General features: G+C 42.6%; 1 protein-coding gene across 1 annotated transcript; it reads right to left on the bottom strand.

The window, feature by feature from the left end:
- Positions 1-4,998: 4,998 nt before the first annotated feature.
- On the bottom strand, positions 4,999-8,668 carry HINT1 (histidine triad nucleotide binding protein 1). The gene is made up of 3 exons (XM_005154902.2): positions 8,500-8,668; positions 6,100-6,204; positions 4,999-5,338 (listed from the first exon to the last, which is right to left on the bottom strand). The coding sequence occupies exons 1-3, from the start codon at positions 8,608-8,610 to the stop codon at positions 5,174-5,176; spliced, it is 381 nt and encodes a 126-aa protein (XP_005154959.1). The 5' UTR covers positions 8,611-8,668; the 3' UTR covers positions 4,999-5,173.
- Between the last annotated feature and the right edge of the window lie 3,171 nt (positions 8,669-11,839).

Here is an 11,839-nt window from a genome sequence, read left to right as displayed (position 1 = left end):
TGGGTCCATGACACTTCAGGTTATCAGGGCAGAGATGCAACATATAGATTTTCTCCTAATCGAGGGGTGGACTTAACAATTAATTCAATTGTATGCTGTTGCTTGCTATACAGCACTTTTATAGCCCACTAACTATATGTCTTCAGGTCACCAGCGACTGCCCCCGACTTCCCTCTGACCATCATCCCAAGAAAGAATGAACACTGATGAAACCAGATGAGTTCTGCGGTATCATCAGCAGGCAACAATCCAACACTGCAAAAGCCTCTCCTGTTCTGAAAGACTATTAGAAGAGATGGAGCCCGACATCATGGACCAGATGGACTCAGCAGCTTTGTAAGGACTGGTCCATGCACTAAGGAATGATCTCTGTGTGTGTGGATGTGTGTGTGTATATATATATATGTATATAAGAGCAATGGTATATTGAAAAATGTGAGATCTGAGCATGACGTGAATGTATGGAATAAAGGGTAGATACTGTCTTGCATTCAGCAGTAGCAGTCATTTTTCTCCTTCTTAGTAGCTGGTTCAGTGCTGTGGTTTTCACTTTCAGCCTGGGAACAGCACTTGAGAACACCCAACGGTTTCAGTTGTTGCTCAGTAATGTTTACTCTGACCAAGGACTTTCTGAGTCTCATGCTCTGCCAGGGAGGAGGGGAAGCCAGGAGGAACCAGAGACAGGACACCTGACCCAAACTAACCAAAGAGGTATTCCATACCACAGCATGTCATACCCACTATATAAGGTGGGGGAAGTTACCTGGAAGGGCGAGATCACTGCTCAGGTCAGACTGGGTATCAGTCGGTGGGTGGTGGGCATTTCTATTCTCTTCCCTTGTTACTTCCCTTATCATTATTATTGGTAGCAGCAGCAGTGGTTTTGTGTTAGACCTTAGTTACTGGACTGTTCTTCTCAGCCCATGGGAATTAGATTCTTTGGACTCTCCTTCCCATCCCTCTGGGAGCAGGGGGAGGAAGGGGGAGGAGTGAGCAAGCAGCTGCGTGGGTCTGGGTTGCCAGCTGGGCTTAAACCATGACATCCCCTTAAAGCATGCCCTCCCCTCCCTCTTCTATGCAGAAGATACTTAGGTTCAAGTTTTTTTCTACCTAGCATCCTTGTAACTAGACCAAATGTTGCATGTATGCACATTAGAGTGAAATAAAGCACACACCTCCTTTTCAACTCCTTAATGACTGGTACAGTGCATCAACCTCATTGTCTACCCTGATAGACAGCTCTGCAGAACAGTATTAGCCTAAGTTTTGATTTTTCCCAGTTTCTTCACAATCAGTTGTAAACTGGCTGGAGTACACTATTACAGTTTGACAAAAGGAGAGAAATTTGTAACTGGAAATAACAATAAACCAAGATTGCATTCTGCTAAGTTTAACAGAGACATTCCCTTCTGTCTGTTAAAAACCAATGGAAACTGTTGCCATGGCCGCTCTTCTTCCCCAACAAATAGAAACAATGGAGAAATCTGTGTTTAAATCCATAGCAAATACAGCCATATCAGAAAAAAATTAACCCAGCTCTTGCGAGAAATTCAAGCTGGTCCATAGAAATGAGTTTCAACACAAAAGGAGAAAAAAATAAATTAAAAAATGAGAAAGTAAGACAGCTGTAGCCTAAGTCAGGATGGATTGCCTAAATCTGCAACACTTACTGCCACAAAGTTTTCAAGAACTACATGGGTATACATGATCAGTTTGACTCAGAAAATATGGACACCTCAATACCTGAAAGAATATGTAATTTCATGCCCATGAGGACTTGGGCTCAAATTCAATGACTGACATTATAAAAACCGACAGTAATGTCACATGTCGTTTAGCTCTCTCTTGGACACTTACCAGAGGGTTAGTCTGGTCTGTGTGTAACTTCAAGCCCCAGAACCAGAACAGCCTAAGTACAGTCACAGATTTTACAGAAAAGGGAACTATCTTGTAGCTCCATAGCAACCTGGAGCTAGTCGACCCGTCGAAGTCTTTCATGGCTCTTTCAAACACATCCCTGTCATTTATTCCTGAAGCCAGTAACCTTTTTGCCTAGTTTTAATTCTTAAGTAACATGTACCAGATAATAAACAAAACCCCAAAACATAGAGGATTTGAACAAATCCAAGCCCATTAGTGTAACCATTACTTCAAGCTGGACAACAAACTTGACATAACATTTCACTCTCTTGAATGCTTAGGTATTCTTTGTTGCTCTGTAAGCTGGAGACACATCCTTTAAAGTGGTCAGTGCTGTCTCTACATTTTCCAACTATCCTGAAGGCAATATTTTCAAAGCTCACCTTCTCTGTGCAATTCCCTCATAAAACTTGAATCCTCACTTCATGATCTTCTGAGTTCCATACTGTACTTTGTGTGTCAGTAAGCTCTGCCTATTTTTCATACCTCTATCACCATCCCCATGGATGTCCCCTTTACTAGAAATATTACATTAGCCCACAAAACAAATCAGGAAGAGACAATCTGTAAAGAAAGCTAATGTGAGAATCTAACACCCATACTACATACATTTCAGCATTTTAATTTTTTGGCCTTTTACCTAGCTCTAGTTTGAACACACAGACCAAATGTCTATTTCCAGTTCTGATCCAAACTAAAACATGCAGTATACATCATTCTTGATTACTGGGGGTTTTACCCTTAAAATGCAATAAATAAATGTGATCCATAAGCCTTTTCTACCAGTAATCTTCCATACCAAGCTCTTTTTCAGTGGATTATTGCTTAATACCCATTTGTTGTCTCTGACTTGGAACAACGTAACAGTGGTATTATCTGAAAAATGAGACACAATTTGCAACAGAGGACACTTAAACTTCATTATAATCTACTCTTCCTGAATAGGCAAGGCCTACTTAGCTTCTTCAAAATTTTCCCTAATGTTCCACAACACACTCCCCACTTCCTCCCTACCTCTGGAAAGCAGGCACACCTTCCAGAAACTTCAGGGAGCTTACAGAGACATAACAATAGATGTTGCCTATCTCAATCATTCAGTTAAGAGGACACCAGCACTACAGCAATTCAATTTCAGACCATACATCAGCTTCCATTTACTTCAGGTAAAACATTTTCACCTTCTGCCTATGAAGATTAGCTAAAGGTGAAGTTCTTGGGTTTCTTACAGGCTTTTGTCATCTAACTACATTTGATTACTTGGAGAAAGAGAAGATACCAAGGTATCTTCCGGTGGGTGTCTCAGAATCACGAATAATGACTTTCTCATGTCCATCTCCTCAAGCAGAGTTTTTTATCTAAGATGACATTTGCTACCTCCCTGCTAACATACTTTCTGACTTTCTAGGACAGAGCAGCTGTATCACAGCCAATTACCTTGCCACAGAAGTAAGATACTGCAACTCAAGCAGAATGAAATTGGTGACAAGGAGGACAAAAATCTGCCTTTTAGCAGAAAATCTGACAGATGCTTTTAAAAGCCAGAAGAAGACAACTAATACCCAATTCTCCCATTTCCACATTTGGTTTACCATTACCTGACAGCTGTCTTAAGCTCAATATTACTCATCATTGCAGTATGTCTTTGATTTTCAAGGTACTGCAGAATACACCCATGTGAAATCAAAGCCCACGAAACTAGTTACCAAGCTTGCCTCAGGCCTGTTCTTGCAACAGTTCCATGGTTCTGCCCTCACCTGGAAGCCTTGTTACGTTCCTCAAATATGTACATCTGCCAGTCAAATTTCAAATAAAGCAACAAAAGCTTTACTGGGTTACTTTCATACAGGGTTCAGCTGTGATGCAATTAACTTCACCAGTCACGTTTTAACTCAGAAATGCCAATTTTGATATAAAGCATCTGCTATTGATACCTCATTCTTGTGATATACATTCTGTCTGATGAACCTCTGGGGGCTGGGTGGTTTTCTTCTTCACATCTGTGCAGGATACCCAGGAGAATAGCTGACAGGCTACCACTAGAGGACCACTTCTATATTCCTAACCCAACTATAGACCAGTCACCTTCAGAAGTGATAGCTGATTTTCCAGTTCAAGTCCTGTCTTAAGAGAAAAAAGTCTGAAGGTTTAGAACATTCAGAAGTAATCACAGTACTTTTGAACATTCCAGCTGAATGAATTCAAATGCCTTTACCAAACTTACTATCTTTTATCTGACTAGAAATTGCAACATTACTTTCTCTAGCACATTCGGTGCTCACAAATACCCACATTTTTGTAAGGCATCTGCCTAAAGGCTTCCAAGTATCTTGCATTGTGAAAACTGGGACTGCTCAGTTTTAACTGAAAGAACAGTTACATTTTATGTCTATACTGGCAGACATATATGTAAACCCAACTTCAGGAAATTCACCGTCTTGGAGATTTGATGACAGTGTTGCATGAACAACTGTATGCAGCAACATTCACTGAAGGACAAAGCCCTTCAATAATAAAATTTATTCAAATAAAATGTGGAATCTAAAATGTACACATAGTACATCATGTTGCTTATCTGCCAAAATTAAATGCCTTTAGCATCTTACAAGGCCCTGCATCATAGTTCAATATTTTCAAACCCTCAGTTCCATCAAAACAGTGATGTAAACACCACTGTGCTAGGGAACCATCACAGCTGTCATTAACACTATTGTTTTACTCCTTCTCATCACAAAGGGCTTTATAAAAGCAACCATTGACAGAGTGCTCCAACAGGAGCTGTGTGTTTCCAGCACATTGCAGGGTACTGACACAGCCCTTTTTTTTTTCCAAAAAAGTTTTAGCAGCAGTCTACATTGGCTTTAAGAATATTTACATACCACATTCAAAAAGCTTAGGAATTTTCTTCCCAAAAGACATGAAACTGCTAAGCAGCTGCAACTTAAGGTTTCAAATGCTTTAAAAACTCGCTATCTATAGAAAACTGCAAACAGCTGACAGAAGCACACCACATACTTAGACTTCGGAGAACACCATTTTAACTTACAGAATTGTTTCTATCAGTAAGGAACACCACACAGAGATTCTCCCATGCTTAATCTTTATTGTGCGAATGTTATTCAGAGCATTTATTACCCTTGGAAGACATACACTGAAAAAAAAAAAAAAACATTAACAGTGGCTAAATTGATGGGCAACATTGTTAAATCTATTTGGTGGTAATCTGAAGCATGCACTTAACTCTTGTGATGTAATCTTAGCCAGGAGGCCAGCCCAACTGACGACCACCCAGAATATGGAGATGTACGTGATAGACAGACTGCCCACCCTCAGGCCCTTCATTCACAACCATCCGGAATCCATTGGTCAGGCCCAGGTTAGCAGCACACTTCTTGCCAACAATCATTAAATGCCCAAGAAGCTGGAGAAAAAAAAAAGAAAAAAAAAAAAAACAGAAAACACACAAAAAGGGGAGAGGGCAGGAAGTGAAGGAATGAGAGCAGAGAACCACTCAGATAAGACGGTAAGCTAACTCTAAGAAATTCAGCCACTGCTTTTCTGATTGTTGTATGCCTGAAACTGACACTTCCCAAGAAAAGCTGTAAAGCCTGACTGTGCATTAATATAGGAAGGTAAAAAGATTTTTTTTTCAAGCTAGACAGCAGACTACAAAAGTGTCACAGAAGCTATGTTTATCTCATGGCTAAAGCCCCCATTACTTCTTCAGCCAACCATTATATATACCATTACAATATACCATTTTGGTGGAAAAGAACCTTTATCTTATCAGGTAAAGGATTACAAAAATCTTTGAACTTTATGTTCATTGTTACAAATTAAATATTCAGCACCTCTCAGCTAACTTCACCATTCTTCATCTCTGATCTGCCAAAAACCCCAAGCCCATATTAGAATACGCAGTACTGCCAATAAGCCATGAAAACAGATACAAAGACTGTACTCCAAAGTAACAATGTGTTTTGCACTTCAAATACATATTAAGGGATACATTTTTTACTGGAAAATCTTAACTGCATTCCCATTCTAAGCTAGAGGAAAAGGATTACACCATCATAAAACTTCTGCCTCTTAAAAATGTCAAGAGCAAAAGGGGAAAGTTTAGTAAATTATGAAGTAATTGCAGGTGCTGTTTGGTGTACAGAAAACTTCAAGAGTACTTACAGATTCATCAGAATCTTCTGCTTCAGATAACCTGACAATAGGCTTCTTAGGAATCACTAGGAAATGTGTTGGAGCTTGGGGTGAAATATCATGGAACGCAAGGCACTGGAGGAAGAACAAACAGTTAAAACATAATTTAATTCAGAGAAAGCCAAGAGTTTAAGTAAATCAATATACCCCATTAAATGAATACTTCAACAGATTGTCAGATACCCCAAACATAAAGCAGAGATGCTGTTTTTTCTTGGGTGGTACATTATTCAAAGTCCTCAAACTTCTAAACACGTATCATCTACTTAAGACCTGTGGGTATGAAAAAAATTATCATCATTCTGTATTAAGTATTATTTATTATTTTCACATGAGTAAAAACAGAGCTGATGCATGCATGCCCATAAAAAGTATATATATGCTTATCTCATCTTTATTAACACCTTCTTTAATAAAACAAATGGCAAATACCTGCTAATCATCTTCCAGTTATGTCTGAATATTGCCTTGGTCAAAGATAACAAAATAATTTCAAAGAACCTGAAAGTATGAGGTTAGATCATTTCTGTTCACAACACCATCAAGTATTTCAGAAAAGCAATCACAGTATGAGCATGGTTTGAGTTGAACGGGACCTTAAAGTTCATCTAGCTCCAGCCCCCCTGGCATGGTACGGGACACCTTACCACTATACCAGGCTGCTCAAAGCCCCATCCAGCCTGGCCTTTAATACTGTGCGACGTATTCTGATAAGCTGCTTGTTTCTTCCAAAGAGCAAAGGGTGGCTAGGAAGGAATGAGTGAATAAAACTAACTTGCACCTTATTAAATCTTACTTTCAGCAGATGAGTATTTAAGTGGCTTTTCTATGCTATATGGTCCACATAATGTCAGAACGCAATGGCTAAACCGAGTTGAAGAATTTTATGAGCAGAAGACTGGTAGCAAGTAATTTTCTTCTATGGGACAAACAGCATAACTCGTAGCACAATCACAGAAACTCTGTGAGCACACAGTGAATCAACCTTTGCTTCAGAAAGTTTAGTTTCAATTCAAACAATAGTGATATGGCTTACTTGCACAGAGACTTTGTACTTTTTAATATCTACTTTTCTCTGCATGTCAATTAATGATTAAAAGCCTTCCTTATATTTCTCCTCGTAACACTTCCTGCCATCTCCAAGATTTTCATAAAGCCAACAAAGCAAATTAAAGATCAGACACTATTAAAAGAAGTTACACATTTTTGTGTAGTTTAAGGCAAAAAGCAACTGAGATACTGCAGATAATTACTCTTTCAAAAAATATTCTGCACTAATGGCAGTGAGGAGTAGGTTATATGCTCTCCAATCATTCAAAATCAATGGCCTGATTCTCAAGCACGGGACTCAGGTTACACTGCTGTACCCATCAGAGCTGAGAAAAAAACTCATGCAGTTTTGACCTGTAACATAAGCATGATAGAAAATCAGTGAAACTTTCCAGTACTCTTGAGAGTAGATTGCAGCTGCAACTCTTCTGTATCTATTAAGAAACCGCTGTTCCAAGGTACGCGTAATTTTTCAGCACACAAACAGCAGCTTTAGTCTGTATTCTAGACTGCAGATAATCCTTTATTTCAAAAGAAAAAGCCCTTCTAATGTTCAGTATTTTAATTAAAAATAAAGAGGGGGGTGTTACACTGGATACTATAGTAGTTCGTCCTGCAAATAACAGCTACACTTTTTCGATTATTTCACTAACTACAGTTAGTACGATTATTTCACTTAGCTCCTAGCCCGCTGAATCACCCCAGCATCATTGAATGAATGATACCAGTCCCACCCCACCACAAACCATCATTTTTTTGCAGCCTGCAGGATGTCCATTCCCAGACTTTTGTGAACAGCAGAAAAGCTGTAATTTTCTCTAATTCTTTCCGTTAGTAACTTCTCTTGGGTACTCATAAGCAAAGACTGGCAGGCAGAGCTGTATAATCTCCACGCCGCTATTGAAAGGCGCACATCAAGACCTGTACCTCTGACCTGCGAAAGCAGCTGGCTACAGCGCACTGTTTGGAGATAGGCCCGCGATCCACACACATACTGCCGGCAGATGGTTAATCCAGGGTCGCACCACTACCTTCCCACACCATGTGCAAGAAGCCCCGTCCTTGGCAGCGAAGCCTGCAAGGCCGGCAATGCCGTAAGGCTGCGGCTTAAGAGCCTGCGGCCAGCTCTTCACACATAGGCTGCCGACAGAGCGGGCTAGGCTCTGTAGCACTCTCTGCCGAGCAGCGCATCGAAGGAACCCGATGCTCTGGGGCACTGCGAAAAGGGCGCGGAGAGGTACCGCCCGTCCCGCCCGCCCGCGCCGCTGCCTTCCCCTTCATCGGCACCCGGTGTGCCGGGCGGCCGCTCTCCACCCGCACCTGCTCGTCCTCATAGATGATATTGGCGGGGATCTCCTTGCGGATGATCTTCCCGAAGATGGTATCGCCACCAGGCCGGGCAGCCTGCGCCTTGCTGATCTCGTCAGCCATGGCGGCCACCGCCCCGCACCTCCCACCGTGCCGCACCGCGCTTCCTCCGCTGGCCACGCCCCCCACCACGCTCATTGGGTCGGCAACTCGGCGCTTGCCGGCGCTGCCCACCGCGATTGGTGGCTTCACCTGTCTTTGCCGCCCTCGCTGGCCTGGAGCGGTAGGGCTTGGGAGGCGCGGAGGGATTCGGGGACTGGGAGGGCTGAGAGTGAGACTGCGGAGGGATCAGTATCGGGGTGTAGCCGAAATGTCCTGGGGCGGTAACCCGTAGCCGTTTCATGCAGTGGGGCTCCAGGGGAGGCTGTTGCGGCCGGAAATGTTGTTTATTGCCGCATCAAATCCAGCCCAATACCGGTGTGTGTTATGGGGCTGTGTCCTGCAGCCAAGTGACTGTTGCTGTCAGGGATGCTCGAAGTTTTCCGTGGAAGTTTGAAAGACAAACAGAAGCTGCTCTGACTCCAGTGAATCCTGGAGACCCTGATGCCTTGACAGCTGAAAGCTGTATGATTCTGGAACAGAGCAGAAGGTGAATGTATCACATCAGTGTCTCATGGCTGCTCATGGCCTGGATAGGTGAGGTCTTCACCAGGCTGGAAACTGGATAGCTGAGCCCGAAGAGTGGTGGTAAATGATGTTACAATTCACCGCTGTCACTAGTGGTGTCCCTCAGGTCTTGGTGACAGGGACAGTGTTGTTTAATACCTTCATTGGTGATCTGGATGAAGAGATCAAGGGTACACCCCGTAAATTTGCAGATGACACCAAGTTGGTTGGGAGTGTTGATGTGCTGGAGGATGGGAAGGCTCTGCAGAGGCATCTGTGCAGGCTGCATTGACAGGCTGTGGCCAATGGTATGAGATTCAACAAGGCAAACTGCCAGCTCCTGCACTTGGGCCACAACAACCCCATGCAAAGCTGCAGCTTGGGGAAGAGTGGCTGTAAAGCTGTTCGGTGGAAAAGGACCTGGGGGTGCTGATTAATGACTGAACATGAGCCAGCTTGTGCCCAGGCAGCCAAGGCCAATGGCATCCTGACCTGTATCAGCAATAGTGTGGCCAGCAGAGCCAGGGCAGTGATCACCCCTCTGTACTGGGCACTGGTGAGGCTGTACCTTGAATTCCATGTTCAGTCCTGGGCTCTTCACTACAGGAGAATAAAAGCTGCTGGAGCGTGTCTAGAGAAGGGCAACAAAGCTGGTGAAGGGCCTGGAGCATAAGTGTGATGAGAAATGACTGAGGGAACTGGTGTTGTTTAGTCTGGAGAAGGCTCAGGGGGACTTTACAGCTTTCTACAATTACCTGAAAGGAGGTTGTGGTGAGGTAGGTGTTGGTCTCTTCTCCCATGTAACAAGTGATAGGACAAGAGGTAAAATCCTCAAGCTGCACCAGGGGAGGTTTAGACTGGATCTTAGGAAAAAAATCTTCACAGAGAGGGTGCTCAGGCATTGGAACAGGCTGCTCAGGGCAGTGGTGGAATCACCGTCCCTGAAAGTGTTCAAAAAATGTGTAGATGAGGCACTCAGTGACATGGTTTAGTGATGAACTTGGCACTCCTGGGGTAATGGCTGGACTTGATGATCTTAGAGGTCTTTTCCAACCTAGCTGATTCTATGATTCAAGGCCTTTCAGGGCTGGGAGGGGGGCATCAAGACAGGGGATGGGTAGAGCTGGGTGTTAGGTGTTCCTAGTATCAGAATGGCTCTTGCAGAGGCGAGATCATGGGCGGTTTGATGTGTCATTCGTTCTACACATGAGCCATTTCCTCACTATAAAACCAGTCAATATGACCAGGCAATAATCCACTGAGGACAACACATTATGACATGTAGTTGTAAATATTTTTTAATATATATAAACAAAATGAAATATTATATATATAGCAAAATGAAAAAGTGTGGGGGGGGAGAACTAACAATGTAACAATAAAGTAACAAGTACCAACGAAGTAACAATGAAGCTTCATTTTCTGAACTTTATAGTTAAAATAGATTTCATCTCATTTCCTCTCAAGCTTTGTCACAAAATAAACATATATGGACGCCCACATTAAAATCTTTAGACAAAGCTTGTTCTCACTGCAAGTTGTTGAATGTTGCTACACAGCTGACTACTGCTATTACCAGTTGCTGATAGTGATGTGTAATAGCTTGAGATACACATATATGTGCATTATTAATCATAGGTACACTTGCTACTGGTGATTTTTCTGGTAGCACAGTTGCTAGCAGTGATTATTTTGTGGTAAACTGTAATAGAGAAATTTAGATAAAGAAACCCTCACATCCTTGTGTTTTACAGACTCCTGCAAACATACGGTTGTGACCTTTGTGCACCCGTGGGCCACATCACCCTTCAGGCTGTGGCAGGGCTGGAGACCAGCCCTGCTGCAGTACAGCAGGCCATGGGGGGCTTACATATTGCCCTGGGCCAGTCACTAAGGTACTAAGTGCCTTAAGTGAGGAGCCAGTGAGCCAGGGTGGATCCTAGCACCTACCATCAAAGGCAATTCTAGTGTCAAAACCTGCAACTACTTTTTAGGTCACCTGAAGAAGCATGTCTTGATTTTTTCCAAAGTTTGGGCTGTATTCCTGTCTACCAGCTTCAGTAGGCATAAAAACAGGGTAATGGTTTCAATTTTGTAGTTGTTCTTTAGCCCATCATAATACTGTCTCCAAGAGAAAAATACTGAAACAGAATATGAAACAGCTTGATCAGTTCTGATAAATAATCCTTGATTAGCTCAGTATTGATATGTGAATAGACTCCACAACTCAATAAAGTTGTAAGGTAGGTATGCTTTATTCAGCACTGAGGCACATGGGAGATCACTCCTCCAAAGGCATGCGCACCCCAGCGTTGTTCTCCTCTACATTTATCCTCTAAAATACTACATATGCATTAGGTTACACAATACACCTATACACATTCATGTCCTATCCCCAATTAGTACTATAATGAGCTGAAAAGTCCTTTGCGCTTGCACAGTGCTTCCTGGTGGTCTTGGGCAAGGGTCTCAACATGAAGTAAATGAGTCTACTGAACTTTTCACTTTTAGTCGTCGTGTATGCTCCCTGGTTGGTTGGTCACTGTCCAAACCGAAAGCTGGTTCAGACGGTTTAGGTGTCCAGAGAGCAGGAACCAAGTTACTGCTCCTTCATCTTATCGACAGCTTTGCATCCTTCCATCCTGCTTTGGCAAGCACAATAAATGTTAAGCAAGCAGTATACATT

The sequence above is a fragment of the Melopsittacus undulatus genome, chromosome Z, assembly GCF_012275295.1.
Source record: "Melopsittacus undulatus isolate bMelUnd1 chromosome Z, bMelUnd1.mat.Z, whole genome shotgun sequence".
Taxonomy (NCBI): Eukaryota; Metazoa; Chordata; class Aves; order Psittaciformes; family Psittaculidae; genus Melopsittacus; species Melopsittacus undulatus.
The sequence above is the reverse complement of the archived record's forward strand: the minus strand, read 5'-3'. Positions and strand labels throughout refer to the sequence as shown.

What these genes read in the sequence shown, in the direction of transcription:
- HINT1 (XM_005154902.2), bottom strand. Translation starts at nt 8,610, where the DNA reads ATGGCTGACGAGATCAGCAAGGCGCAGGCTGCCCGGCCTGGTGGCGAT. An exon ending in TCATCTATGAGGACGAGCAG is followed by an intron (nt 6,205 to 8,499) that starts GTGCGGGTGGAG and finishes TTCTTCCTCCAG; the next exon opens with TGCCTTGCGTTCCATGATAT. An exon ending in CAGAAGATTCTGATGAATCT is followed by an intron (nt 5,339 to 6,099) that starts GTAAGTACTCTT and finishes TTTTTTCTCCAG; the next exon opens with CTTCTTGGGCATTTAATGAT.